This window comes from Mobula birostris, chromosome 14 (assembly GCF_030028105.1).
Source record: "Mobula birostris isolate sMobBir1 chromosome 14, sMobBir1.hap1, whole genome shotgun sequence".
In the NCBI taxonomy this organism is placed as follows: domain Eukaryota; kingdom Metazoa; phylum Chordata; class Chondrichthyes; order Myliobatiformes; family Myliobatidae; genus Mobula; species Mobula birostris.
Window position 1 is genome coordinate 83799008 of NC_092383.1, and position 27962 is coordinate 83826969.

General features: G+C 41.8%; 1 protein-coding gene across 2 annotated transcripts; it reads right to left on the bottom strand.

Moving 5' to 3' along the window:
* Window positions 1–9: 9 nt before the first annotated feature.
* LOC140209530 (ras-related protein Rab-21-like) lies at window positions 10–27962 on the bottom strand. 2 transcript variants are annotated; one of them, XM_072277794.1, is made up of 7 exons: window positions 27655–27962; window positions 22320–22379; window positions 15686–15793; window positions 12061–12124; window positions 6053–6107; window positions 2663–2751; window positions 10–1432 (listed from the first exon to the last, which is right to left on the bottom strand). In XM_072277794.1, the coding sequence occupies exons 1-7, from the start codon at window positions 27784–27786 to the stop codon at window positions 1299–1301; spliced, it is 642 nt and encodes a 213-aa protein (XP_072133895.1). In that variant the 5' UTR covers window positions 27787–27962; the 3' UTR covers window positions 10–1298. The 2 variants fall into 2 exon arrangements, with proteins under 2 accessions (XP_072133895.1, XP_072133896.1); XM_072277795.1 differs by lacking the exon at window positions 22320–22379.

The window sequence follows — 27962 nt, forward strand, 5'->3', positions numbered from 1 at the left end:
ATATTCAACCAGAATTTAAAAGCTAGTCCTTTATTTTTTTAATGTGACAAAATTGCAGAGAATACTTAGACAAAACATTGGCCTGATAACCTTAAAATAAAAATATCTTTGTGGTTATTTTACATTTAGATTTACATTTCAAAGAACATGGTCAAAATTGTAGTTCAAGATAATTAACAGCAGAGAACAGACCTCCTTATTACTGAACAAATTGGGCAAATAAATACATACAAATATAGAAAGTATAACTTTGTCCAGGATAGTTTATTTTGATCCTATGTGCCTTAACCATAACTCCCAAGAATTACTGTAGTGTGTCCAAAGTATTTTGCAATAATGTGCAAAGTGTTAGTTAGAATCACAAGATATTTTACTGACCTTAAGCAATACATAGACCAGAGAATAGGCCAGCTATTTGGATGTCTACATTATGGAAGATGGAGAAATCTAAACAGCTTTCATAACACTGCTTAGAGTCAATACTGGATACAATGTTAATAGCATAACTCTTATAAAACAGTGCAAGATATTTCAACATAAGCACAAAATTCAAAAACTTAATGCACTAACGCAAGCCAGACCCTGTCCAAAAGGCCACACAAATAGATTGTGTTATAAAGTGCCACGAGTGCAACTGAAAAAAAGCTGTAATGTGTACAGGGCAAGTTGCTATTAGTCATCTAAAAATCTAACACCCATCATGTTTACAAAACATGCATGCGCTCCGCACTTGTCTAACCAGCTTGTGTTTGGGTGGGTTGAAAAAAGCTGGATAAGCATAATTAATTGAGAAGCACCACATGCAACACAAATCACAGACAACACCTGTAGTGTGCCACCTGCAGTGTGCCACCTGCATTGCCTACTGGGGACAATCAGAGGATTATATCAAATTCAAGTTCCTCGCTGTCAGATTACATTATACCAGACAGTAGTCCTCCGGCCTACTCTCTAGATTGAACATCACCGTACTTTAACAAAACTCCACCTTGTGCAGACTGCTTATCTCATGTTTCTTTCATCATTTGATCCAGTTCCCAAAGCAGCTGTTGCTTTTTCATGAAGTCCTGCAGAAGCACTTTATATTCCTGCCAGTCCATCATTAGTATATAAATAATTGCAGCCAGAGGAAGCCATAGATTCTTTGTCATCAGCTCAGTAAAAAAGCCTGTAGCCTCCTAACCACCACCTCCAAATCAGCTGTTTAATTCCATCACTATTTGTTAATGAAAGTCTCATTGTGTCCAGTGCCCCCAAATCTCTGTAATCTCAGTCTCTGCTTAGTGGCACATTTTGGTTTAAGAACAGCAGCTTCCACTGCTTACTGGTTCTGCCTCATCATCAATAATCTGTATACCCCGCCTTGCACTCCCCATCAGCGTGGCATCACTCACTTTCGCTGCTTCTTCTGCCTGGGCAACTTGAAGCATCTCTGGAGAAAGAATTAAGAATTCAAAAGCTCCGAAAGTAACTTAGGAAATGGAAAGTTGTTTTAAAAAATTATTGTACAGTTCATAATTTCAAAAATGTTCTAAAATGGTTTACAACCAAGTCTATGTGCAAAGAGTCCATGCAGCTTGATGTCAATACAGTTAAAAATAAAAGACAGCCTCCACATTAAGATCCAAAAGCAATTCAAAGTAATGCAATTCTAACATCTGACTCCAAAAACTTGAACAAGAAACTATCGCAAGTCAGTGACAATGGAAAGTAGTTAAAGGCAGCAGAATCAAGACAGACTAGTTCAGATTACCATGGGACACCACGGTAGTATAGGGGTAGCCCAATGCTTAACAGTACCAGCAACCCAGGTTCAATTCCTGCCGCTGCCTGCAACGAGTTTGTACGTTCTCCCCCGTGACTGCTTGGGTTTCCTCCCAAGTCCAAAGGCGTACCAGTCGATAGGTTAACTGGTCATTGTAATTTGTCCCATGATTAGGCTAGGATTGAAACAGGGGATTGCTGGGTGGCATGGCTCAAGGGCTTAGTCCATGCTGTATCTCAATAAATAAGATAGATACTTAGAATGATGTATACGAATGCAATCCAACATCTGAACAGTGTACAAGGATAACAAAATGTATTTATAGCGTAGAGTTTCTTATGAAACGCACTGGGACACGAGTGCGCAACTATGTAAGCAAATTAGACCGGTGAATTGCTCAAAAAGGCAAATTTTAACCTTCCTCTAGAAAAATGAAAGTGGATAGATTTAAGCAGAAGAGAGTGACAAAGCGCATCACAGGAAGCAAACTGGAATTCAAATATTTGCAATTTTAGATTACTTGGCTTTGTTTCCATCATGACTGACTGGCCATTTTTGCCTTCAACCCTTCTGTTTCATTTATCTCTATCCTTTCATTTAGATATTCTAGTCTCCCAGGCATGCCCTAATGGACCAGACCACATAATATTAAAAAGTTAGTAGCAGCACATTACATAAGGACTTAACAGCTGCAGCATTCCACCCCATCAAAGAAATTCCCATTTCCCTCCCCTTCTCCGTTACCCAAACTAACCAGTTTTCTACTTTCTCAGTTCTGATGAATCTCAGATCCATGATATTACCATTTCTTTGCACAGATGCTGCCTCACTGACTGACCTTTCCCCAGCACTTTTTTTTTTGTTAGATTACAGAAGCAGAGTTTGGAAAAGACTCACTTTTGCAGATTTCAAGGAAGAGTTCCTCAATGCCTTTGTTTAATTTGGCCGAGGTGTGGAAGTGCTTTGCTCCTACAGATGTTGCGTAGCTGGTGATGGACGGAAGTAGCATTAAAATACTTCAGAAGATCCAACTTAATCTATCAAAATCTAATTTAAATTGTTTTAATCTGTTAAAAGCAATTACAAATCCCAAAATAAAATTTTAAACATGTTAAAATATATCTGTTAAAATCTATTCTATTCTGAGAGAGCAGAATTTCTATTCTGAGAACAGTACAGTAAATTGGCACGATATTGTGCAAATGCTGGAAATATAGAGTAACAAATACAAAATGCTAGAGGAACTCGGCAACTGAGGCAGCATCTACGAAAAGCAAGAAGCAGTTGACTTTTCAGGCCGAGACCAAGGGACCTGCTTATTCCTTAGATAGTCATAGTCATACTTTATTGATCCCAGGGGAAATTGGTTAAATGCTGGCTGGCCTGCTGAATTCCTCCAACATTTCGTGTATGTTATAACAGATTGACAGTTGCATGATAAATACACACACACACACTATTACTTGTACATTCAAGAAACAAATTATCAATCTTGTAACCATCTCAAGGGGTCTAGGTATTGAAAATACAAATGGGTCTTCAACTGAATGCATACAACAAAGATTTAGTGAAGCAACAGAAATAAATAGCATCCATTAAAAGAGGTCCACTAGATCACATTGTTTTGAAGAAATTTTGGCTTAACAGTTGGTATTTAAGATTCACATGTTGCAAGCATGATTTGCTAATTCAGCAGCAAGAACACATCTCTATCCAAAACTAGGTTAACAATTTATTTTAGAATGGAAAGTACAGAAAACACTTAATTCCTATTATTTTAAAAGGACAATTCAGCTGCTGTGTGGTGATAAGCATCTTTAACTTCTTCAAAGATTTCTACCCATGACAATGCCAGCGGCCTCAATGACTACAGACCAGTGGCATTGACCTCCCACATCATTAAGACCCTGGAGAGACTTGTTCTGGAGCTGCTCCAGCCTATGGTCAGGCCACACTTAGATCCCCTCCAGTTCGCCTACCAGCCCCGACTAGGAGTTGAGGATGCCATCGTCTACCTGCTGAACCGTGTCTACACCCACCTGGACAAGCCAGCGAGCACTGTGAGGGTCATGTCTTTTGACTTCTCTAGTGCGTTCAACGCCATCCACCCTGCTCTGCTGGGGGAGAAGCTGACAGCGATGCAGGTGGATGCTTCCCTGGTGTCATGGATTCTTGATTACCTGACTGGCAGACCACAGTACGTGTGCTTGCAACACTGTGTGTCCAACAGAGTGATCAGCAGCACTGGGGCTCCACAGGGGACTGTCTTCGCTCCCTTTCTCTTCACCATTTACACCTCAGACTTCAACTACTGCACAGAGTCTTGTCATCTTCAGAAGTTTTCGGATGACTGCCATAGTTGGATGCATCAGCAAGGGAGATGAGGCTGAGTACAAGGCTACGGTAGGAAACTTTGTCACATGGTGTGAGCAGAATTATCTGCAGCTTAATGTGAAAAAGACTAAGGAGCTGGTGGTAGACCTGAGGAGAGCTAAGGTACCGGTGACACCTGTTTCCATCCAGGGGGTCAGTGTGGACATGGTGGAGGATTACAAATACCTGGAGATACGAACTGACAATAAACTGGACTGGTCAAAGAACACTGAAGCTGTCAACAAGAAGGGTCAGAGCCGTCTCTATTTCCTGAGGAGACTGAGGTCCTTTAACATCTGCCGGACGATGTTCTATGAGTCTGGTGGCCAGTGCTATCATGTTTGCTGTTGTGTGCTGGGGCAGCAGGCTGAGGGTAGTAGACACCAACAGAATTAACAAACTCATTCGTAAGGCCAGTGACATTGTGGGGATGGAACTGGACTCTCTCACGGTGGTGTCTGAAAAGAGGATGCTGTCTAAGTTGCATGCCATCTTGGACAATGTCTCCCATCCACTACATAATTTAATGGAGTACATTCAGCCAGAGACTCATTCCACCGAGATGCAACACAAAGCGTCATAGGAAGTCATTCCTGCCTGTGGCCATCAAACTTCACAACTCCTCCCTTGGAGGGTCAGATATCCTGAGCCAATAGGCTGGTCCTGGACTTATTTCATAATTTACTGGCATAATTTACATATTTCTATTTAACTATTTATGGTTTTATTACCATTTATTATTTATAGTGCAACTAACGAAAACCAATTTCCCCCGGGATCAATAAAGTATGACTATGATTAACCTACCCTATAATTTGAACAAAATGCCTTTGCCATGAAAATACATGTGCGCATGTGGAGGGGGTGTTTCCTACAGTGAGGGAGTTTAGGGCCAGAGGGCACAACCTTAGAATAGAAGGACATCCTTCAGAACAAAGGTAATGGAGAAATTTCTTCAGCCAGAGGTGAAGCTGGAGATTAGTAAGGCTGTCAAAGTTTGAGGCAAAGACAGGAGAACGGGGTTCAGAGGGATAATGAATCTACTTAAATCTGCTCTCATGTCATATGGTCTTACCACTGTTTTTTTTGGTATGTTAAACACAGTACTATGTAGTGCTTACCAGGAGGAAATACCCTGGAAACAGCACTGTATTATAGTCTTGACACCATTCTAGCTGTCAACTCGCACTCACATTCCCATATCATACCTAATCTATTGTAGAGCTCCTTAAGTTACTGTTCACAATCTCCTTAAGTCATCCTCTCCCCTCCACAGCCCCTCAGCACTGTTCACTCCCTCCACCCCATGCACAGCCACTTTACGCTCCTGCACCTAACGTCACTGAATATACAGTCAATGTACATAATCATGCATGTACCATCACACTCAGTTACTCACACAGTGGGTTTTATAAGATTGCCTTTATATTTACATTTGCTGCGTCTTTTTAAATAGTGTTCTTTATGCTTATTGTGCTTTTTTTATGCTGCATTAGATCCAGGGTAACAATCATTTCATTTTCCTTTACACTTGTGTACCGAAGAATGACAATGTCATCTCGAAGACCATGCTCTATGACAGAACTGTCCCATACATACACAAACTCATGCTTGCAGACGATTGGCCACTGTTACATTGCTGCAATGTAGGTTAAATTAGCCAAAGAGGAATGGAGCATGTCAAGGAGAATAAAGGCTGTTGAGCTATAATGCAAAAATGGAATGGGTATGATGGGATTACTCCGATAGTAACCAGCATCTACCCAATGGGCCAAATGGCCTCTGTCATAATAAGCTTCTGCTGAGAAGTTACTCATCGGAAAAGAGGACAACTAGTTCCAGTTTTCACATACTAGCAAAGCACTGCTCCCATCCACCCTCACCAGAAGGCTCCGTTCAGGGTCCAATACTCACGCCTCTGCTTCCTCAATTACCACGTTACGATCCTTTTCCAGGTCAGTTTTATTTCCTGCAAGTGCAAAGCAAAATCATTAGAGGTGGCACAGTACTATAGCGGTTAGGATAGTGCAGTGATTCTCAAGGAGGCATTAGGAGAAATAGAAGTTGTCAGGGGTGGGGGGGGAGGCACGTTGGTAAGTGGTACCCTAACTTGAGCACGAGACCCGATTGACCCTATCAACTCGCTGCCGTTGTTAACATCCGATCGGCATTCCCATTTATTTAGCCCCATTAATGATGGATAAATATCTATGAGTCTGAAGGCAGTGAAGCCTTGAATTCTAATCATAATAAAAGACACAGATTACAGAAAGCGCAGCAATACAATGTTACATACTGGAGTATGGTTTTACTCTGCTCCTGTCAGATGAGAGATACTCCATGCGTCTTATTTGTAATACTGTACTGTCTAATGAAGCCACTAAACCATTAAGACTGCAGGAACACTTCCATAAAAGACATCCTGAAAAGGCTACTTATGGCAGTACTCAGTTCCAGAAGATGAAAGCAGCATTGCACACTCGAGTCATTTGCCAAGAAAACTAAAAGTAATCTTGATGGTGGTCTCATTGCTTATGACATTTCCAAAATGATAGCAAAGTGCAGAAAATCTCATACAATTGGTGAAAGTTTAATAATGCCTGCTGTATCAAAAATGCTCACCACTGCTCTCAAAATGGATACCAGTATTTTAAAATCAATTCCTCTGATTAATAACTTTCTAGCTCATCCTATTGACAAAATGAGTGAAGACACTGAGTATCAACTATGCTCAGAGCCACAAAAAACAATGTGAGATGCAAATGGATGAGTCAACAGTGCGAGACAATGAGGCATTGCTGATGGCATATGTACAGTTTATAAAAAATGGAAAAGTTTATGAAGAGGTTCTCTTTTGTAAAAAAGTTAAAAGCAAGTATCAACAGAGAATCAATCTATGATGAGCTCAAAATATATACTGAGGATAGAAGTATTCCGATTAGGAACATGATTTCTTGTGAAACAGATGGAGCACCATATATGACAGGTCACCATGCTGATTCAGTAGTGTTCATGAAAAAAAAAAATTCCAAGTCTGTTTGCAATCTATTGTGATTCATCGTCAACATCTCACAGCCAAAAACCTCAGCCAGCGACTTTCTAAGTATGACCTTTGTAATGTCTGCTATTAACAAAATTAAAGCTCATCCATTAAATAGCAGAATATTTCACCAGTTATGCCAAGATAACAATGAAGAGTTTTAATGCTTGCTTCTTCGCACTCAAGTGCATTGGCTGTCAAATGGTCACTGTTTACACTGTTTCTTTGATCTTTTTGACACTGGTTGAATTTTTTTGCTCAAAGTCAACAAGAGTTTGGGAAACAAGACTGAACAATGTGGAGATGTGGCATACCTAGCCGATCTGTATGACAAAATGAACATTCTAAATATGAAACTGCAGGGTGAGAATTTCAATTTATTCCGGGCAAAAAGTGCAGTGTCCACTTTCATCAGAAAATTAGAAATATACAGTATAAGCAAAATGTTGGGAGAAGGTGGTTCTCACAGACTGCCTGCATGGAAAGTTTGGCACTCTTTCACAGATGTTGATTTGCAAGAGTACTGCTTACATCTGTACTCACTGAAGAAGGATTTTCAGAATTGATTCAAGGATTTGAATAATCTGGAAATTCCAGACTGGGTAATTATACCATTTCTTTGCAAGTTGGAAGCACAGGAAGAGAGCTTGTAAAAAATTATTCAAAACTCAGAATGATGAAGAAGCAAAAATGCTTTCCAAAAATGTCAGTTTTTGTGCTATGTGGCTACACGGTCTTATGAAGTTTCCTGGTCTCTGGAGAAGAGCCAAGCTGCTCTTCACTGCATTTCCATCCTCCCATCCTGTTAAAGGAGGCTTCAGTGCAGTGAACCACATCCTCATAAAAGACAGAAACCACTTGGACATTGTTACACGTGCGGACTTAAGGCATTTGCTGTCACAACTTGAACTGGATATTTCAGCTCTTGCTAACACCATCAAGCTCAAGGATCACATTGATATTGAAGCTGCTGTACAGCACACAGGTACTATGTACGGTAGGTTTAAAGACAAATAAAATTTTAAAGCAATCATTTTTCTCATGTTAACATATGGTAGACATGTTTTTAGACTGTGGAGGCAGCAGAAAATATATTGTACCTAAGAGGGCTGTTGGCAAGTATGAAAATGCCTTGGGCTAAAAAAATGTTGGGAAACATTGGATTAGTATAATATTATTACAATGCCAACGGTCTGTGTTCACTTTCATCACCGTCTGAAGGAGTTTGTATGTTCTCCTAATAGCTGCATGGATTTCCTCTGGGTGCTCCAGTTTCCTTCCACATTCCAAAAAGGCAGGTAAGTTAATTGGACGTACGAATTTAATTGGGCAAGGCAGGCTTGTTCTCTGGAAGGGCTTGTTACTGAGCTGTATCTCTAAATAAATTAGAATAATTCTTCCACTAACAACTACACCAAAACTTGTAACTGTTGAAAGGTTTTAAGTTCTAATCAAAGATCAATTCCAAAATTGTTAAAGGTCAAATTCAGAACAAAAATAGGTTTTAATTAAAAGCCAACTTTGCTTTGGAGTTGAACCTTAAAATTGGAGGCTAGGTGGCTCTTTCTAAAGAAACTAATTTGTTTAATATTTACAGCATGGCATAATTCTGGTCCAACTATTCAAAAATGACAACATTAATTTACAACACCAAACACTTACAACACTTGTAAGATCAACTCAACCATCACATGAACACTAATGGACAAACCAGCTGATAGAGCCATTGCCTCTGAGTGCCAGAAGTCCGGATTCAATGCTGACCTCAAACCCTGCGTGGAGTTTTCATCTTCACTTTATGACTGCACAGCGTTCTTCCAGGTGCTCCAGTTCCTCCCCTAATACTCTCACGGTCTCAACACAAAAATGTGCAGGCTGACAGGTTAATTGGTCACTATGATTTCTCACCCCCAGAACAGGGAAGTTCAAAGTGGAGTCATATAAAAAGTGGAACTTTAAAAAATTTATTTATTCTTTCTTTTAAATGGACCCAGTAGACAACAATCCCCCCCACCCCCGAACACAGAAGGTGACAGGTACAAGACCATAAAATACAAGAGTAGAATTAGGCCATTTGGCCCATTGAGTCTGCTCTGCCATTTCATCACAGATGATCTAATTTTCCTCTCAGCCCCAATTTCCTGCCTTCTCCCCGTATCCCTTCTTGTCATGACTAATCAAGAATCTATCAACCTCTGCCTAAAATATACATAAAGCCTTGGCCTCCACAGCTGCCTGTGATTCACTACTCTCTGGCTAATAGAAATTCCTCATCTCTATTCTGAAAGGACTCCCCTCTATTCTGAGGCTGCGTCCTCTGGTCTTCCACTCTCCCATCATAGGAAATATCCTCTCCACATCCACTCTATCAAGGCCTTTCACCATTTGATAGGTTTCAATGAGTTCACCCCTCATTCTTCTGAATCCTGGTGAATACAGGTCAGGAACCATCAAATGCTCTTCATATGAAAAGCCATTCAATCCTGGAATCATTTCACGAATCTCCTTCGAACCCTCTCCAGTTTCAGTACATCCCAAGATAAGGGGCCCAAACCTGCTCATAAGACTCCCAGTAAGCCTCACCAGTGCTTTATAAAGTTTTAACATTACATCCTTGCTTTTATATTCTAGTCCCCTTGAAATGAATGCTAACATTGTATTTGCCTCCTCCACCACAGACTCAACCTACAAATTAATCTTTAGGGAATCCTGAACAAGGACTCCCAAGTCCTTTCACGCCTCAGTCTTTCTGTATTTTTTCTCCATTTGGAAAATAGTCAACCCTTTTATTTCTTCTACCAAAGTGCACAACCATACACTTCCAAACACTATTCTATCTGCCATTCCTTTGCCTATTCTCCTAATTTGTCCAAGTCCTTCCACTTCTTCAAAACTACCTACCCCTCCACCCATCTTCATAACGTCTGTAAACTTTGCAACAAAGCCATCAATTCCATCATCCATTTACACCATTCAGGACATTATCATGTGTTTCTGGTCACTTTTTTTGTTGCTATTTCAGACAATTTTGAGCGGGACAGCCTGCAAATAACGAACGACACAATGCTACATTGAACTGAGCTGAGCTGAGCTGAACTGAATATGGCTGGACTCCTTCAATTTAGTTTTCTTTCCCCACTTTGTTTTACACGTGTGGGGAGGGGGGGGGGGGGGTTGGCATTATTCCTTGAACGAGTTCCACGGTTTCCTTTGTTTCATACCTGTCTGTGGGGAAGATGAATCTGTGTTGTATACTGCATAAATACTTTGATAATAAATGTACTTTGAATCAAGCAAATAAACCTAATTTGCCAGTTCTTAATCAGCATATTTAGGCATCCTGCCATCAAACTTCAAAAAAACAGCAGCTTACCCCTCCTGCAGCCCACTGTCCTTCCCACATTCCCATAAACAGTCCCCAAGGAAAGATCTAGTGCAAGGACCTATCTAGTGAAGACTTCGATCCCATTTCTCAAAACACTTCTGTCATAAGAGGCAACTATTCAATCCATGTGCCGTGCTGGCTCTCAAAGCACTCCCGTCAATCCCCAGATATCTTCTCCCTCCAGAGTATCCTGCCACCTATCCACATCAGTGCCACATTATTGCAGCTAATTAACTCAACAGTCTTTCTTTTAAAAGACAGACTGTGAGATGCGTTGTTTTGTGTCCAAGGATTATTCTTTACCATATGGGAGTAACCAGGGCACCTGGTGGAAACCCTCAAGTCTTACTGATAAGATGAGGTTCTGTACCTATTGCCCAATGGTAGTAGTGCAAAGAGGCCATCTCGTCAGCAATAACATGATGTTCTGGACTTCCAACCCAATGGTAACAGCGAGAAGAGGGCGTCTAATCAGTGATGAGAATCAAAATCAGGTTTCATATCACCGGCATGTCATGAAATTTGTTATCTTTGTGGCAGCAGTACAATGTAATACATAACAGAAAAAACTGAATTAAAGTATGTTAAATAGTTAAATTAAATAAGTAGTGCAAAATAGAAATTTAAAAGTAGTGGAGTTAGTGATTATGGACTCAATGTCCATTCAGAAATCGAATGGAAGAGGGCAAGAAGCTGTTCCTGAATAGTTGAGTGTGCGCCTTCAGGTTTCTGTACCTCCTTCCTGACGGTAGCAATGAGAACAAGGCGTGACCTCAGTGATAGGGGTCCTTAATGATGGATGCCGCCTTTTTAAGGCCTCACTCCTTGAAGATTTCCAGGACACTAGAGGTTAGTGCCCATGATGGAAATGACCAAGTTTACAATGCTCTGTAGCTTATTTGGATCTTGTGCAGTAGCCCCCCTCCCCCACCACCACCAGACAGTGATGCAGCCAGTTAGAGTGTTCTCCACTGTACATCTGTAGAAATTTGTAAGTGTCTTTGGTGACACACCAAATCTCCTCGAACTCCTAATGAAATATAGTCGCTGTCATGCCTTCTTTGTAATTGTATTGATATGTTGGGTCCAGGATAGATCCTCAGAGATGCTGACATTCACGACATGAAATTGCTCACTCTTTCCACTCCTGATCCCTCTTCGAGGACTGGGGTGTGTTCCCCCATCTTACCTTTTCTGTACTTCCTGTCCAATGGTTGTAGTGAGAAGAGGGCATCTCTCCAAATCCCACAATAAACCTCAATTCCTTCATTACAGTCAGGACAGGAGATACAGGACTTTGTACCAAGCATCACCACATGAACTCTACCAGTCCAACAAAAGCATCTTGCTAGAAAACCTCCATACTTGGAGAATTTTTGTCTAACAGACTAGATGGGAGGGAAATGGAGAACTATCCAGAAGTGGGTTCAGGAATAGTTGTGTACAATGATATAGAACACAGCTTTAACAGAAGGACAAGTGTTGAAAGTCACATACCAACTATACAGAGACAGATTTCACCGCCGAGCATCTTCCGTAGCTCTTTCACCCAGTTCTTCACCTGCAGGGTTAGAGAGATATTCAATTCACTTTGGCAAGGTTCTACACCAGTAGCTGAAGCCCATACAAGAGCTGGGAACAGGGAGAGTCAAAAATAGATCAAAATTTACAGCAGAGTTAATTCAACCCACGATCTTAACTCATTTCTTCTCCTCACTAAACCACCTCTCATTTAAGCTACAAGAGCAGAAATAGGCCATAGAGTCTACTCCATCAACAGCTCATTTTTTTCTTCTTAGTATATCGATTTTCTTCTTTAAGTGTATCCATGCTATTCTTCCAATTTACACCTCGATCTTCCAGTTAATGATTTTTCTCCCGAATTGCCTTTTGAAGGTCACCTTGTGCTGCAGTAGTTAGTTTTGCAAAGTGCCTAGACATTTTCCACACCATTTAATAGATTCCCCCCCCCCAACCACTTCCCCCCACCAATTGGCAATATGACCTATTGGCAAGCTCAGTCAACTCAAAAATATGATTTTATACATTCTTTTGTTATTGCCCTAAAGCTCAGCTCCAAAGGTAAATTTTTTATTTAGTGATCTGTGAACATTTTTGTCAGTCTCAGGGTTTGCTTATTCTTGGTGGCCAGTGGTGATACTCACTTCTTGTATAATATTTTACTGGTGACCTTGGTTTCTCTACTACCTGTTATGCCATTGGCATTTAGGGCAGCAATGAAGGTCCTCCATCTCTGGTGGTGTTCAGGGCTTCCTTCATCATGTCAGTCAAGGAAGTTCTGGGTGGAGACTCAGGAATACTGTCACCCTCAGATGTAGAAGGATTCTTCACTGCTGCTTCCGTAATAAATTTTGTTTTACCAGTCATGGTCATTAGCCCTGAGCTGAACCTCTAAACCTGGAGGACTGGTGGACCACTCCTAGTCCGGCTTCTACTCTTTGCCATGATGGCATAGGTGACCCTACCAAGAGCCAAAGCAGAAAGCCCTGACTCCAGAAAACATAGCTCTCCAGGTCATTGAGGCACACAAACCTCCAACCCCATGTCAAAGCTGTGGTTTTCTTGGAGGCAGCCTTGGTGGTTTTGGAAGAAATTGTCAGTTACTAGAAAACAATCTCACCAATAGTCACTATCTATCTCATATGATACTGCAAAGTAAAGAGATGGATATTCAGAAAAGCTCTGAAACACATGGGTTTAGTTGCACATCATGAGCTGAAGATAGTGTCAATGCCTAGTGCTCACTTCAGTACTTGATTTAATAACTCAAAAATCCAGTGCAGTAGGTGAATATGGCACTCAGTACTGGTGCTTTGATCAAGTATTAAAGAATTGATGCTTAGCAAGAGCATCACATTCCCCCCCCCCCCCCCCCACTGGAATAAGTTTTCCCTTGTACTACAGGGTAAAGGACCATTCATCACAAGACAAAGGAGAAGTAGGCCATTCGGCTCATCGAGTCTGCTCCACCACTCCACCATGAGCTAAATTATTCTCTCATCTAGTTCCAATTTCCAGCTCTCCCCCCCCCCATATCCCTTGATACCCTGACTAATTAGATACCTTTCAATCTCCTTACTCATCTTACTGTTCCATGTGAGATATAGGTCTACACACTTTTATTTACACTACAATTTATACATGAGGAGCTAACCACTCGATCCTGCCTAACTCCATTCACCACTTTGAATCAATGGCACAATGGAAGGCCATTCAGCCCAAAACCTTTATGCCAGACAAAGATCCAACTCAATTCCCCAAGATAGCTCACAAACAAGAGAAAACCTGCAGATGCTAGAAATCCAAGCAACACACACAAAATGCTGGAGATGTAGCACTTGTTCTGCTTGTAAGGACAAGTGCCAGGAGGGAGATCAATGGGGAGGGACGAACAGACAAGGGAGTTGTGTACGTAGCAATCCCTGCGAAAGCTGGATGTGCAGGGGGAGGGAAAGATGTGCATGGTGGTGGAATCCCGTAGGAGATGGCAGAAGTTACGGAGAATTGTGCGCTTCGCCATTCCCATTTCCCCACTCTCACCTTATCCCCTTACCTGCCCATCACCTCACTCTGGTGCTCCTTCCTTCTCTTTCTTCCATGACCTTCTGTCCTCTCCTATAGGATTCCCCTTCACCAGCCCTGTATCTCTTTCACCAATCAACTTCCCAGCTCTTTACTTCACCCCCCCCTCCAAGTTTCACCTATCACTTTGTGTTTCTTCCTCCCCTCCCCCCACCCACCTTCATCCTCTGACTCATCTTTTTTTTCTCCAGTCACGATGAAGGGTCTCGGCACAAAACGTCAACTGAACTCTTTTCCAAAGATGCTGCCTGGCCTGCTGAGCTCCTCCAGCATTTTGTGTGTGTTCCCTGAGACAGCTCTTGTTCTGTAAACCTTGATGTGCAGAAGTAGTACAATAACTGGCAAGCAACTTTGACGTGCTTACAGAATTGTTATCTCCACTATCCATCAGCCACCACCATTTAGACAAGAATTCTCTAGCTTCCTGCTTTAAAATTACTTTACTCTATGCCCTCTAGTTTCCAATTTCTCCCTCATCCATTCCCTGTTCCCTTGGATGCTGCTGCTCTACATTCTTGCACCTTCATTCAACATCAGAGATCTTAAATCTGGACAGTTCTAACTGATTCAGTATCAAAAGCCCTATGCAGATCTATGCAGATCTTGGGAGGGAGAAAAATACCACAACCAAATTTTCTACGAGGTTTAACATTTTTCTAAATCACAATGTCCTCTTTCACAACTGTCATGAGAAAGTTTGAGGGGATGGTGGGGGCAGTAATGGAATATCTGGACGTTGCGATTCATAAGACCAGAAGGCAAAGGAACAGAATTCAGCCATTTAGCCCATTGAGTTTGCGCCACCATGGTTGGTTCATTTTCCTCTCAACTTCATTCTCCTGCCTTCTCAAAGTTCAAAGTACAGTATATATACATTATACAACCTTGAGATTCATTTCCTAACAGGCAACCACAAAGCAATAGGAACCCACAAGGACCCATTAAAAAAAAGACCGAACATCTAATGAGCAAAAAAAAACACAAATCATGCAAACAATGACCAGAAGCAAATGACGTTCTGCACTGGAATCCACAGAGAGTCCATCCCCAGACCCTTAGCTCAGCACAGCATCGTCATGGAGCATTGAGCTGAACCAACCCACCCCGCCACCCTGACCTTTTCCAGTTTGGCCCAGCACCTAAATCATCATCCAAACATCGGGTTCAGTCACCTTGATTCGGCCCAGTGCTTAAACCGATCGAACCTCGGGCCTTCTTCACTCAGTGCGATGGACCCGCTGCCACATCAAACTGTCTCCAAGTCCAAAGGGAAGTAACAGGATTGGGCTCGCGATAGTCATTTACCAAATAAAGAATGATTAACAAAGTATTTAGTTGCTTCCCATGGTTCATTAGCCGCCAGTCAGAAGTCGCTGTGTTTCACCAGCACCATCTTAAACCCTGTATTTCGTATATATTATAAAGGAAATGCTCATAACATTGAAGATATGGAAAGTGATTAGAGTTGGTCCTTTAGATACCAAATATTGATACAACTAGCTTAAAACAAAGAACTTACCTTCTGAAATGAGTCTTCATCAGTGATATCATAGACTAATATAGCACCATTAGAATCTCGGTAGTAAATGGGGCCCAAAGCATGGAACCGTTCTTGTCCAGCTGTGTCCTGTACAAACAGAAAACATTTCAGGTACGAATTCTGGTACGAGGACAAAAAAAAGTGAGACCAAATAATACTCAAAATGTTGGAGGAACTCAGAGGCCAGGCAGCATCTATGAAAAAAAGAGTACAGTCGACGTTTTGGGCCGAGACCCTTCATCAGGACTGGAGAGGGGGGAAAAAAAGGTGAGAAGTCAGAGCAAGAAGGTGGGGGAAGAGGAGGAAGAAATACAAGGTAGTAGGTGATAGATGAAACTGGGAGGGGACGGCTGAAGTAAAGAGGTAGGAAGTTGATTGATGAGAAAGATACAGAGCTTGAGAAGGGGATAATCTGATAGGAGAAAGAAAAGGAGGAGGAGCACCAGAGGAAGGTGATGGGCAAGTAACAAGATAAAGCGAGAGGGGGAAATGGGAATGGAGGGGGGCGCGCAGAGTGGGCCAATACCAGAAATGGAAGTAAAATGGGTGACCATTGGAAAATCCCACTTTTTCTGGTGGATGGAGTGTACAAGCTCAGCAAAGTGATCTCCCAATCTACATCAGGTCTCACTGTTATACAGGAGGCCACATCAGGTTTACTAGATACAGTGGATGACCCCCACTTTTCCTATGCTATATCGACTACTGCATTGGTGCTGCTTCCTTCTCCCATGCGGACGTCATCAACTTTATCAACATTGCCTCCAGCTTCCATCCTGCCCTCAAATTTACCTAGCCCATTTCCAACACCTCCCTCCCCTTTCTCAATCTGTCTACCTCTGGAGGCAGCTTATCTACTGATGTCTTTTATAAACCCACTGACTCTCACAGCTACCTGGACTATACCTCTCCCACCCTGTAACTTGTAAAAATACCATCTCCTTCTCTCAATTCCTCTGTCACCACTGCAACTGCTCTCAGGATGAGACTTTTCATTCCAGAGCTAAGGAAATGTCCTCCTTCCAAGAAAAGGGCTTCCCTTCCTCCACCATCAATGCTGTATTCAGTATGAACATCAAGGCTGGGCTCAGTTTCCTCCTGCATAATGAAGTGCAGAGATTAGGAATCCAGCGAAGGCCAGACTCCAGTAGACCTCCCCCTGTCATCAGAGTGACAAGACCACTTGTCTGGACCTTCAGATGGGTGGTTTACCACCTAATTATCCACCTAATTACTTGCTTTGGGTCATCCAAATGGAAGGTACAAGCAACAGCAAGTGAACTGCATAGACTACACATCTTAAAAAGTCTGTTAATTACTAAAATGCATTTCCACTGTTTCTCATTATCATGACTCACCTTGAGGTAGAGTCACTGCTGATGAAAGCAAATTCTGGAACTCAATTTATCCCAAAAGGCTGTCATGTAGGGGAAGATAGAGATAATTGATTTTTCAAGTTTGTTCGTCATTCATCAGTATACGAGCGTCAAAGACAGTGAAATGATTGCTACTCTGGTTATGAGATGCAGGACAAAAAACACAATAAGCATAAAGAACACAAAAAAATAAATATAATTACACAAGATTAGCTTACGTACAGAGATTGATGGGATGCACATAAAGTGACACTTGGTACAGGAGCATCTGTACACAAGGTGACTGGCAGGAAATGATAGTCATGGGGGTGGGGGTGAGTTAATGGATTGGGGTGTCGATCAGCCCAATGGCTTGGGGTAAGTAACCGTTTCTGTGTCTGGTGGTCCTGGTGTGGTCCATTTTAATCACTTAGATTCCGGAAGGGAAGGTCAGGGGGTGGGGGGGTGTTGGTGGTGGAGGGAAGATAACAGAACAGTAGACATGGTAGTGTAATGGTTAGCATGATGCTACTGCATGTTGGGGCGGATTTCAGAGTTAATTCCGGCGCCATCTGTAAGGAGTATGGAAGTTATCCCCGTATCTCCGTAAGCATTTGTGGGGATTTTGTGTTTCCTCCCACGGTCCAAAGACGGACCGGCTATTAGGTTAATTGGTCATTGTAAATTGTTCTGTGATTAGGCTACGGATAATTAACTGGGTTACTGGGCTCTGCGGCTTGCTGGAGCCAGAAGGGCCTGTCCATACTGATTCATTAAATGATTTTTCTTAAATGAACAGTAAATGTTTCTTTTGACATCCGGGGGATCTTGGAGCCTAGGTCCATAGTTCCCCGAAAGTGGGTGTGCAGCATGATAGAAAGGTAAAATAAGTGTATGGCATTCTTGTCTTTGTTAGTTCAGTCTTTAAATTCAGGAGTCAGGAAGTTATGTTGCAGCTTTCTAAAAAGCTGGTTAAGCCACATCTGGAGTATTGCATTCAGCTCTGATCGCCTCATAATAGGAAGGATGTTGAGGCTTTGGAAAGAGTGCAGAAGAGGTTTACCAGAATGCTTGATTAGAGGGGATGTGCCATGAGGAGAAGTTGTACAGACCTAGGTTGTTTCCTCTGGAGCAACAGAGGCTCAGGGGAGGTCTGATAGGTTTATAAGATTATGGAAGACAGATAGATGACTGGCACCTTTCTTTCAGGGTCAAAATGTCTGATGTTAGAGGGCCTACATTTAAAGCAAGAGGAGGCAAGCTGAAAGGCCCATTCCCATTCTGACACATCGGGCCATGGCCTCCTCTTATCCTATGATGACACCATCCTCAGGGGTGAGGAACAACACATTATATTCCATCTGCGTAGCTTCCAACCTAATGGTGTGAATATCAATTTCTCCTTCCAGTAAAAAATAAATTACCCACTTTTCCTCCATTTTCCATTCTGACCTTTTACCTCTTCTCACCTGCCCATTACTTTGCCCTGGTGCTCCCCACTCCTTCCCTTTCTCCTATGGTCCACTCTCCACTCTGATCAGATTCCTTCTTCTCCAGCCCTTTACCTTTCCCCATCCACCTGGCTTCACCTATAACCTTCCAACCGACTTCCTTCCCCTCCCCCCACCTTTTTATTCTGAAATCTTCCCCCTTCCTTCTCAATGTTGAAGAAAGGCCTTGGCCCGAGATTTCAACGGTTTATTCATTTCCATAGATGTTGCCTGACCTGCTGAGTTCTTCCAGCATTTTGTGCATGCTGCTTTGGATTTCCAGCATCTGCAGACTTTCTTGTGCTTGTTCTATGCAGTTACAACTCCATTATAGCTATTGATCTTACTCCTGGGTTTCATTTTACACCAATGTTCTGAATCACTCGCATTTTAGTCAGAAGTACAGTACAAACAGGCCCTTCAGCCCATCTAGTCCATGCCAAAACCACTTAAACTACCTAACCCCATTGACATACACCAAGACCATAGCCCCCCCACATCCCTACTATCCATATAGCTATCAAAACTTCTCAGATGTTGAATTCAAGCTCACATGCACCACTTGTGCTGGCAGCTCATTCCACACTCTCACAAGCTTCTGAGCGAAGCAGTTTCCCCTCATGGTCCCCTTAAACTTCTCACCTTTCACCCTTAACCCATGACCTCTGGTTGTAGTCCCACCCAATCTCAGTGAAAAAAGCCAGCTTGCATTTAGTTTATCTATATCCTTCAATTTTGTATACTTCTATCAAACTTCCTCTCAATCTTCTGGTCTGAAGAATACAGTCCTAATCTAGTCAATCTTTCCTTCTAACTCAAGTCCCCCAGACCCAGCAATATCCTTGTAAATTTTCTCTACACTTTTTCAACCTTGTTTACATCTTTCTTGTAGGTAGGTGAGAGACCAAAACTGCACACAACACTCCAAACTAGGCCTCAACAATGTCTTATACAACTTCAACATAACATCCCATCTTCAGTACTCAGTACATTGATTTATGGAGGCCAGTGTCTCAAAACTTTTCTTCAACTACCTATGACACCACCTTCAATGAAATATGGACCTATATTCCCAGAACCCTTTGTTCTACCATACGCCTCAGTGCCCTAATGTTCATTGGGTAAGGCCTACCCGAGTTAGCCCTTCAGAAATGCAACACTTCACACTTGCCTGCATTAAATTCCATATGCCATTTTTCAGCTCATTTTCCAGCTGATGCAGATCCCTCTGCAAGCCTTCCTCACTGTCCACGACACCCCCACTCTTGGTGTCATCTACAAATCTGCTGATCCAGTTAACCACATTATCATCCAGATCACTGATATAAATGCAAACAACAGCGGACAAAGCACCGATCCCTCTGGCACACCACTAGTCATGTGCCTCCAGTCAGAGAGGCAACCCTCTACTACCACTCTCTGGCTTCTCCTGCAAAGCCAACGTCTAATCCAATTTACTACCTCTGCATAATGCTGCTTGTGATCACATGAAAGGAACGTGTGAAGCACAATTGAACAGTAGAACCTTTTCTGATATTCTTGACCACTAATTATGCAACATAATTAGTGGACAGATTGAACAGAGATACAAGCTTTCTCTTTTGCAAAAGGGAAAACCCACATCTCACTCACCGACTCAAGAGATTCTGCTGATGCTGCAAAACCAGAGTAACACACACCTGCAAAATGCCAGAGGAACTCAGCAGCTCATGCATTTTGTGTACACACATTTCATTCACTGACTTGAGTTTTGGAACTCAGTACAACCAACTGTTCTTAAAACACTGTTTTAAGAATGTCTTTGGCCTCCTTGAAAGAATGCTTTTTTTTTTTTAAAAACACAAAATAATCTGCAGATGCTGGGGTCAAAGCAACACTCACAACACGATGGAGGAACCCAGCAGGTCGGGCAGCATCCGTGGAAACGTCGACTCATTGTTTCCATGGATGCTGCCCGACCTGCTGAGTTCCTCCAGCATGTTGTGAGTGTTGCATTTTTTTTTTTTTTTTTTAAATCAGGAGACTGTCACCTCACTCCCATTCAGTTATTGAACCTGAAGCACAGAATTTGTCTCACTTCCTCCTGCATACACCCCATTTTAGAGTTAAAATACCTGACTGGTTGCCTAGAGTGAAAAAGTTGCTGCTGCAAACCAAATATAGCCATCACTTCGCTGTTCCCCGTAGCTCTTCCCACTGCTACCACCAGGAAGATGCAGGAGCCCGAGGATTCATCAGCAGGTTCAGGAACAGTACCGATCCCTCAACCATCAGGATCTTCACCAAAGGGAACAACTTCACTTGCCTCATTATTGAAATGTTCCCACAAACAATGGATTCACTTTCAAAGACCCCGTCTCATGTTCTCAAATATTTATTGCTTATTTATTTATGATTATTTTCTCTTCCTTTTTGTATTTGCACAGTTTGTGTCTTTTGCACCGGTTGAACACCCAAGTTGGTGCGGTCTTTTGCTGATCCTTTCATGGTCATTATTTTATTATGGATTTATTGAGTACACCCGCAAGAAAATGAATCTCAAGGTTATACATGGTGACATATGTAGTTTGATAAAAAATTTACCTTGAACGCTATCGGTTCAAAGACAAACCTCCTTTTACACTTGGAAAGGCTCTTGTATTTTGTTTCAGTCACTTTCTTAACCAAAAGGTTGTTTCTTTAGAAACTTATTTAATTTTACTCAGATCAACAGGTTTAATCTAAAGGTTTATGATGTTTCAAACACATCTCATTACTGCTCTACAAAGAGTTAGAATCAAATGCGTTTCAAATAGCCTAATGGATAAGAAACCCGTGTTTTTAACCATTGTAATTCTGTGACAGAAGATACAGAAGCTAGTAGAACAGCTCTGAAAACATCAGAAAGCCACAGGTGTTCTACAGGGTTCCAAAAGTGATCCCCATAACAAAAGCCCTGATGCAGGATTTCTGCCTGAACAGTCCAATGGATATGAAACCCATGATTTTAATTCTTTAACAACTATAGGCAGGGAATCTAGTGAAACAGTACTAAATACAATGGAAAGACGTAGATGTTCTATGGCACAGAGAAGATTCACTAGAATGATTCCGGGAATGAGAGGGTTAACATATGAGGAACGTTTGTCCACTCTTGGACTGTACTCCTTGGAGTTTAGAAGATTGAGGGGGGGCCTCATAGAAACATTTCGAATGTTGAAAGGCATGGACAGAGTGGATGTGGCAAAGTTGTTTCCCATGATGGGGAAGTCTAGTACAAGAGGGCATGACTTAAGGATTGAAGGGCGCCCGTTCAGAACAGGAATGCAAAGAAATTTTTTTAGTCAGAGGGTGGTGAGTCTATGGAATTTGTTGCCACGGGCAGCAGTGGAGACCAAATCATTGGGTGCATTTAAGGCAGAGATTGATAGGTATCTGAGTAGCCAGGGTATCAAAGGTTATGGTGAGAAGGCGGGGGAGTGGGACTAAATAGGAGAATGGATCAGCTCATGATAAAATGGCAGAGCAGACTCGATGGGCCGAATGGCCGACTTCTGCTCCTTTGTCTTATGGTCTTATTTCCAACAGTGATGCCCAGAAACAATCCTGAGACACTGACAATTTCCTTCCGCCCAAAGATGCTGCTTGACCTGCTGAATTCCTCCAGAAGACTGTCCATTGCTCCGTATTCCAGCATCTGCGGTCTCTTGTGTCTCTATTATACTACGGTGCTGTCCTGAAGTTACGAACACCATTCTCTCCCCAAAAACACGACAAATACTTACTCACCCATATTGCAAGAGTCACTCGCTTCCCACTGATATTCAACTTCTTCGTCAAAAAAGATGCCTACAAATAAAAATATATTTCTACTATTTAATAATGAAATCAAAGCTAGAGAACTCTTCAAAGATCTAGTGATCTCTTGATATACAGTCAGATCAAGTTATAGAACACAGAACAGTACAGCACAGGCCCTTCAGCCCACAATGTTGTGCCAACCCTTAAACCCTGCCTCCCATAAAACCCACTTTAAATTCCTCCATATACCTGTCTAGTAGTCTCTTAAATTTCACTAGTGTACCTGCCTCTACCACTGACTCAGGCAGTGCATTCCACGCACCTTCAGTACAGCACTCAAGTTTTCACTAACATTTGGGTGAAGAGATTACGGACCAACATGAGTAAAGGAATTTTGTATTATGAATTCTGGTTACATGCATCGACTACATTAAGCACAAGAATTTTATACATGCTTTACTAAACTTGAGTGTTCAGGCCCAGTTTCTTTAACGTCTCGAGAGAGTTTGGAGCCATATTATCTATTTTCTGTCTGCTTGTATTATGTTTTGTGTTGGGTGTTTATTATGGATAATTTGTCACGCGGGTTAGGCGTGGTAGAAGGAAATGAGTATAGCCAGGCTTTCATGCTTTGTCCAAGTTAGTTAGTTCTGCTTATTTACAATGTTTGCTTAATTATGCTGATTTGAATGATCATTTATTTCATTACACTACTAATTTAGCTTCATTAGCTTTAAAACTAGAAGATTGTTCATCTTTGCGGGTTTCATAATAAAGGATCAAACATACTTTTATCAACTTGGAAGCGTGTCACACAGTGACAACTCCCATTCTCATCTTAGAAAGTTTTGGTTTGTTTTCAAGTTTTTGGTTTCTTTTCAAGTAACCAATAAAAGCATCTGTCAACGTCAGAATCAGAATCATGCTTATCATCACTGACATACATCATGAAATTTGTTGTGTTGTGGCAGCAGTACAGTACAAAATTGCTAGTCAAGAGAAATAAATAATAGAGCAAAGAGGAAGAGCGAGGTAGTGCTCATAGACAATTCAAAATTCTAATGGCAGAGTGGAAGCTGTTCCTAGAGCATTGAGTGCAAATGTTAGTTTCTTTACCCTCCTCCTCAGAGGTAGAATGAATTCAGTTTCAGTTTCACCAGAAACCCAACACATCTGGAAATGTTAAAAATCTGCTCATAAAAGCATTTTAATTCTATTTAAGTCACCAAGTTAATAATGAAGACCATAGTGCAGCAAGGTAGGATGGTGGTTAGCGTAACAATTTACAGTTCCAACTGTAAGATTGGGGTTCAATTCCCACCGCTGTCTGCCAGAAATTTGTCCGTTCTCCCCATGAAGACCTGGGACATGTGCCGCATTCCAAAAGATTAGGGTCAGCAAGTTGTGGACATGCTATGTTGACACCAGAAGCATGGCAACATCAAGCACATCCTCACATAGAGTTGGTCGCTGACACAAATCATGGATTTCACTGTATGGTTCAATCCACGTGTGACAAATAAAGCTGAGCTTTAAACTCGGCGGTTTTTGTCCCATGAAGTCTCTGAAGTTAAATAGGAGACTAATTGTTCATTCTCCTGGTACCACACTTTAGACTGAAAATGAATTTGTATTATGGCTGGTAGACAACTGTACATGGTCTCATTGCTTGTTGAAACATGGGCAGAACAGAGCAAAGGAGGCATGACAGCAGCTATATTTCATTAGGAGTTTGAGGAGATGTGGTATGTCACCAAAGACACTCACACATTTCTACAGAGGTACTGTGGAGAGCATTCTAACTGGCCCCACCATCCCACTGCAACTCAGTCTGCTCCATCATGGGCTCTTGCCTCCACAGCATCCAGGACATCTTCAAAGAATTGAACTGAATTGACTATCTCTTACATCCTTCACATATACAGGAGGAGTAAAGATCTTGACATTACGTCTCCATCTAAATGTGCAGTCATAATAGTTTATAACAAACAGAAAAGTCAATGTAACATAGAAATACACTCAAATCAGCGAGAGTTAATCAGTCTGTCGGCCTGGTGGAAGAAGCTGTCCCAAGCCTGTTGGTCCTGGCTTTTATGCTGCAGCCTTCTTCTTCAGATGTGCAAGGAAAGCAATGTCTCCAAAAGCTGGCATCCATCATGAAAGACCCTCCCCACCCAGGACGTGCTCTGTTCACATTGGTACCATCAGGAAAGAGGTACAGGAGCCTGAAGGCACACACTCAATGATTCACAAAGAGCTTCTGAATGGACAATGAACCCACGAACACTACCCCAGTGTATTTTTTCCTCTTTTTACACTAATTATTTAACTTTCTAAAATATTATATATACTTGTTGTAATTTACCGTTTTTATTATGTATTGTACTGCATTACTGCTGCAAAACAACAAATTTCAGGACACATCCCAGTGATATTAAACCTGATTCTGACATTACATAGAATGCATGACTGACATGCTTTATTTAATTTCTGACTTAAGAGAATTATAAAGCATGAGGAAACTCCATGCATGGTTTGCTATTAGTATAGGATAAAGTTCCCTAAAGTGAATGGAAACATGTTTACGAACTCATGAACAAATTCAACAAGCTATTCTCTGCTGCTTCTCCACAGCTCAGTTCTGTGAAATTCACAAAAATCAATGAGGGAAATCAAGTCTTCCCCACCAAGACTCCAATTGTAAGACCATAAAATATAGGAGCAGAATTAGAACATTTAGCCCATCAAATTGAATCAAGAGCAACAGAGGAGGCAATTCACAGGTCTGTGAGAGAGATTTACTTTCAGCGTTATTCTGGCATCCCAATCAAATCACAATTCATTAGAAAGAGCAAATAAAATTAAGGCACGGTCAAGCAGAGCGGCCATTGGAGTGGGCCAGTGTTAAAGTGAGGAGGATTTGGCTCATTGGGTTTCAGCGAGAAAAGACTTGGGCGAAGTAAGTTTCTGGCAAGTTTCTTCTTCTTCATCATCTATTAGTACATGGTCAGTGCAGTGAAGCTGGCTCCAGGAGAGGTGTTGTGTTCTTTGTGTGAGATGTGGGAATCCTGTGAGACCTCCAGCCACCTGGATAACCACAGCTGCAGCTCCTCAGGACCAGTACCAGTAAGGTAGATAGCTGAAAAGCAGGACTACCAGGGTAGCAAGCTGTGGATTGCTGCCTGTGCCACATGCCACTGAGTGGCAGATGGAATAGTGTCAGGAAGTGTATGGTCATGCATTTTGGTAGAAGGAATAAAATGGAGAAAATTCAAAAATCAGAGGTGCAAAGGGACTTCGGAGTCCTTGTGCAGGATTCCGGAAAGGTTAATTTTCAGGTTGAGTTGGTAGTGAGAAAGGCAAATGCAATGTTAGCATTCATTGAGAAGGCTAGAATATAAAAACAAGAAAATAATGCCAAGGCTTTAGAAGGCACCAGTAAGGCCTCACTTGCAGTATTGTGAGCAGCTTTGGGACCCTCATCTTAGAAGGTATGTGCTGAAACTGGAGAGGGTTCAAAGGAGTTTCATGAAAATTATTCCAGGCTTATCATAATATGAGGCACATTTGATGGCTCTGGGCCTGTACCCACTGGATTACAGGGGTTTCCCAACCTGGGGCCCACAGACCTCTCGGTTAATGGTAGGGCTCCATGGCATTAAAAAAAAAGGTTGGGAACTCTTGTACTGCAAGTTAGCAGAATGAGGAGGAGGGGGATCTCATTGAAACCTATTGAATGTTGAAAGGTCTAGATAGCGTGGATGTGAAGAGGACATTCCCTGTAGTGGGCGAGTCTAGCACCAGAAGGCATAACGTCACACTAGGATGCCCATTTAGATGAAGAATTTTGTTAGCCAGAGGGTGGTGAATCTATGGAAATTGTTGCTGCAGCCAACTGAGGCAGGTCGTTAGGGTATTTAAGGCAGAGGTTGATAGAGATTAATCAGAAACACATTTATATATCATATACTCATCAGCAGAGTTTTACTTCAAGGTTCAGGATTTCATGAAATCAAGTCTGACAAAAGATATTTAACTGCAATCCCCAGTTTCCCTCTCCAGATGAGTACTTCCAGCATTTTACTGTTGGATCTTAATATTACAGGAAAAACTCAACCAGAATGAGGACTAAAAAAGTATTAAATACAGAATTCTGCACAATATGCAGTTAAATGAGGATCTTCGGAAAGCATACTTTAGTAATTAAAAAGTTATTTAAAAAGGTCACAAGCACTAGAACATCTGCAGATGCTGGAAATCCAAAGCAACACACACACAATGCTGGAGGAACTCAGCAGGCCAGGCAGCATCTATGGGAAAGAGAAAACAGACAATGTTTCAGGCAGTGTCTTGAAGAGTCTTAGCCACAAGGCCGACTGTTTATCATTTTCCATAGATACTGCCTAACCTTCCAGCATTTTTTGTCTGTTGCTATTTAAAAAGGTATTACTTTCAACAGGTTGTCTTGGCACACAAGTCACTCCTGTGCACTACCAGACATTGCCCATTTAGAGCCCAAAACGTCGAGGAAAGACTTTGAGGTTGCGAGTTACCGAATAAGTAACAGACATTATTACTTCGTCCTGACCGTACAAAACACTTGCTTGAATCGAGATTGAACTAAAAGGGTGCAGACTGAAAGATACCGCTTGCTGCAAATGAAAATATGAAAGAATAAAAAGTCTAAATTACGCTGACGATTTGCGCTAATTTCGCGACGTTTCCCTATTTCAAACAGCATAAAATTCGTCATATTTAATTAATTATCCAGACCCGAAACCGTGGTTATGGTGATCCCACAGCCCTAAACTGCAGTCAATAATCGCTAACTTGATAATTAAATAGGCTGAAACTGGGTGGGAAAGAAAAATCTCTACAGACCTCCCACCAACGTGTCACAAACTTGGGACTCCAAAAAAAAAAATTCCTTATATCTATTTCCTCTCTGTTCCAACGCCAAAAACATTAAATATTGAATTTATGAATGTGCAGTTTAATTTAGCATCAGAAACAGACCTTATCGGCTATGATAACGGGTGCAAAAATCATTTATGGCCCAAAAGTTGCAATGATATATTAAAGACAAAAGTGTTCTAAAAACTTTCATTTGCAGTTACACATCGTAAAAACACTATCGGTAAAGAATTGTTATACTACTTGCACAAATAAACGGTCGTTTCCATATAAAACTCTCCTAAACAGACTAGTTACAATTAAGTTCCCCGCTGGTTACTTTCAGCCGCAACCAGGTATCACTGACGAAAGGATGGAGTCAGTGTGTGAGGACAGCCCTGGTTCTCCTCGCCAGAAGAACCCCACTCACCTGTAACGTGCTGATGTGCTTGTCACTGAATTTATTCTCACAATATCTCAACACCAGGGAGGTTTTACCCACACAGCCTTCTCCCAGCAGTACTACTTTGAAACAGTAGCTCTTGCCAGCGGCTGTCGCCATAACCGCGGTCCCGGGAAGGCAGAGCTCGCAGGGGTAAATCTCATCAGAGTAGACACTACGAGTGCTTGAACCGCGACAAAGCCTGCCGCCGCTTGGTTTCAAGTGGACGCAGGCAAACTGTAACGGAGCATTTGTGGGTTTTTTTTTTGTCTAAAATGGCGCCCTCTCTCCGAAAT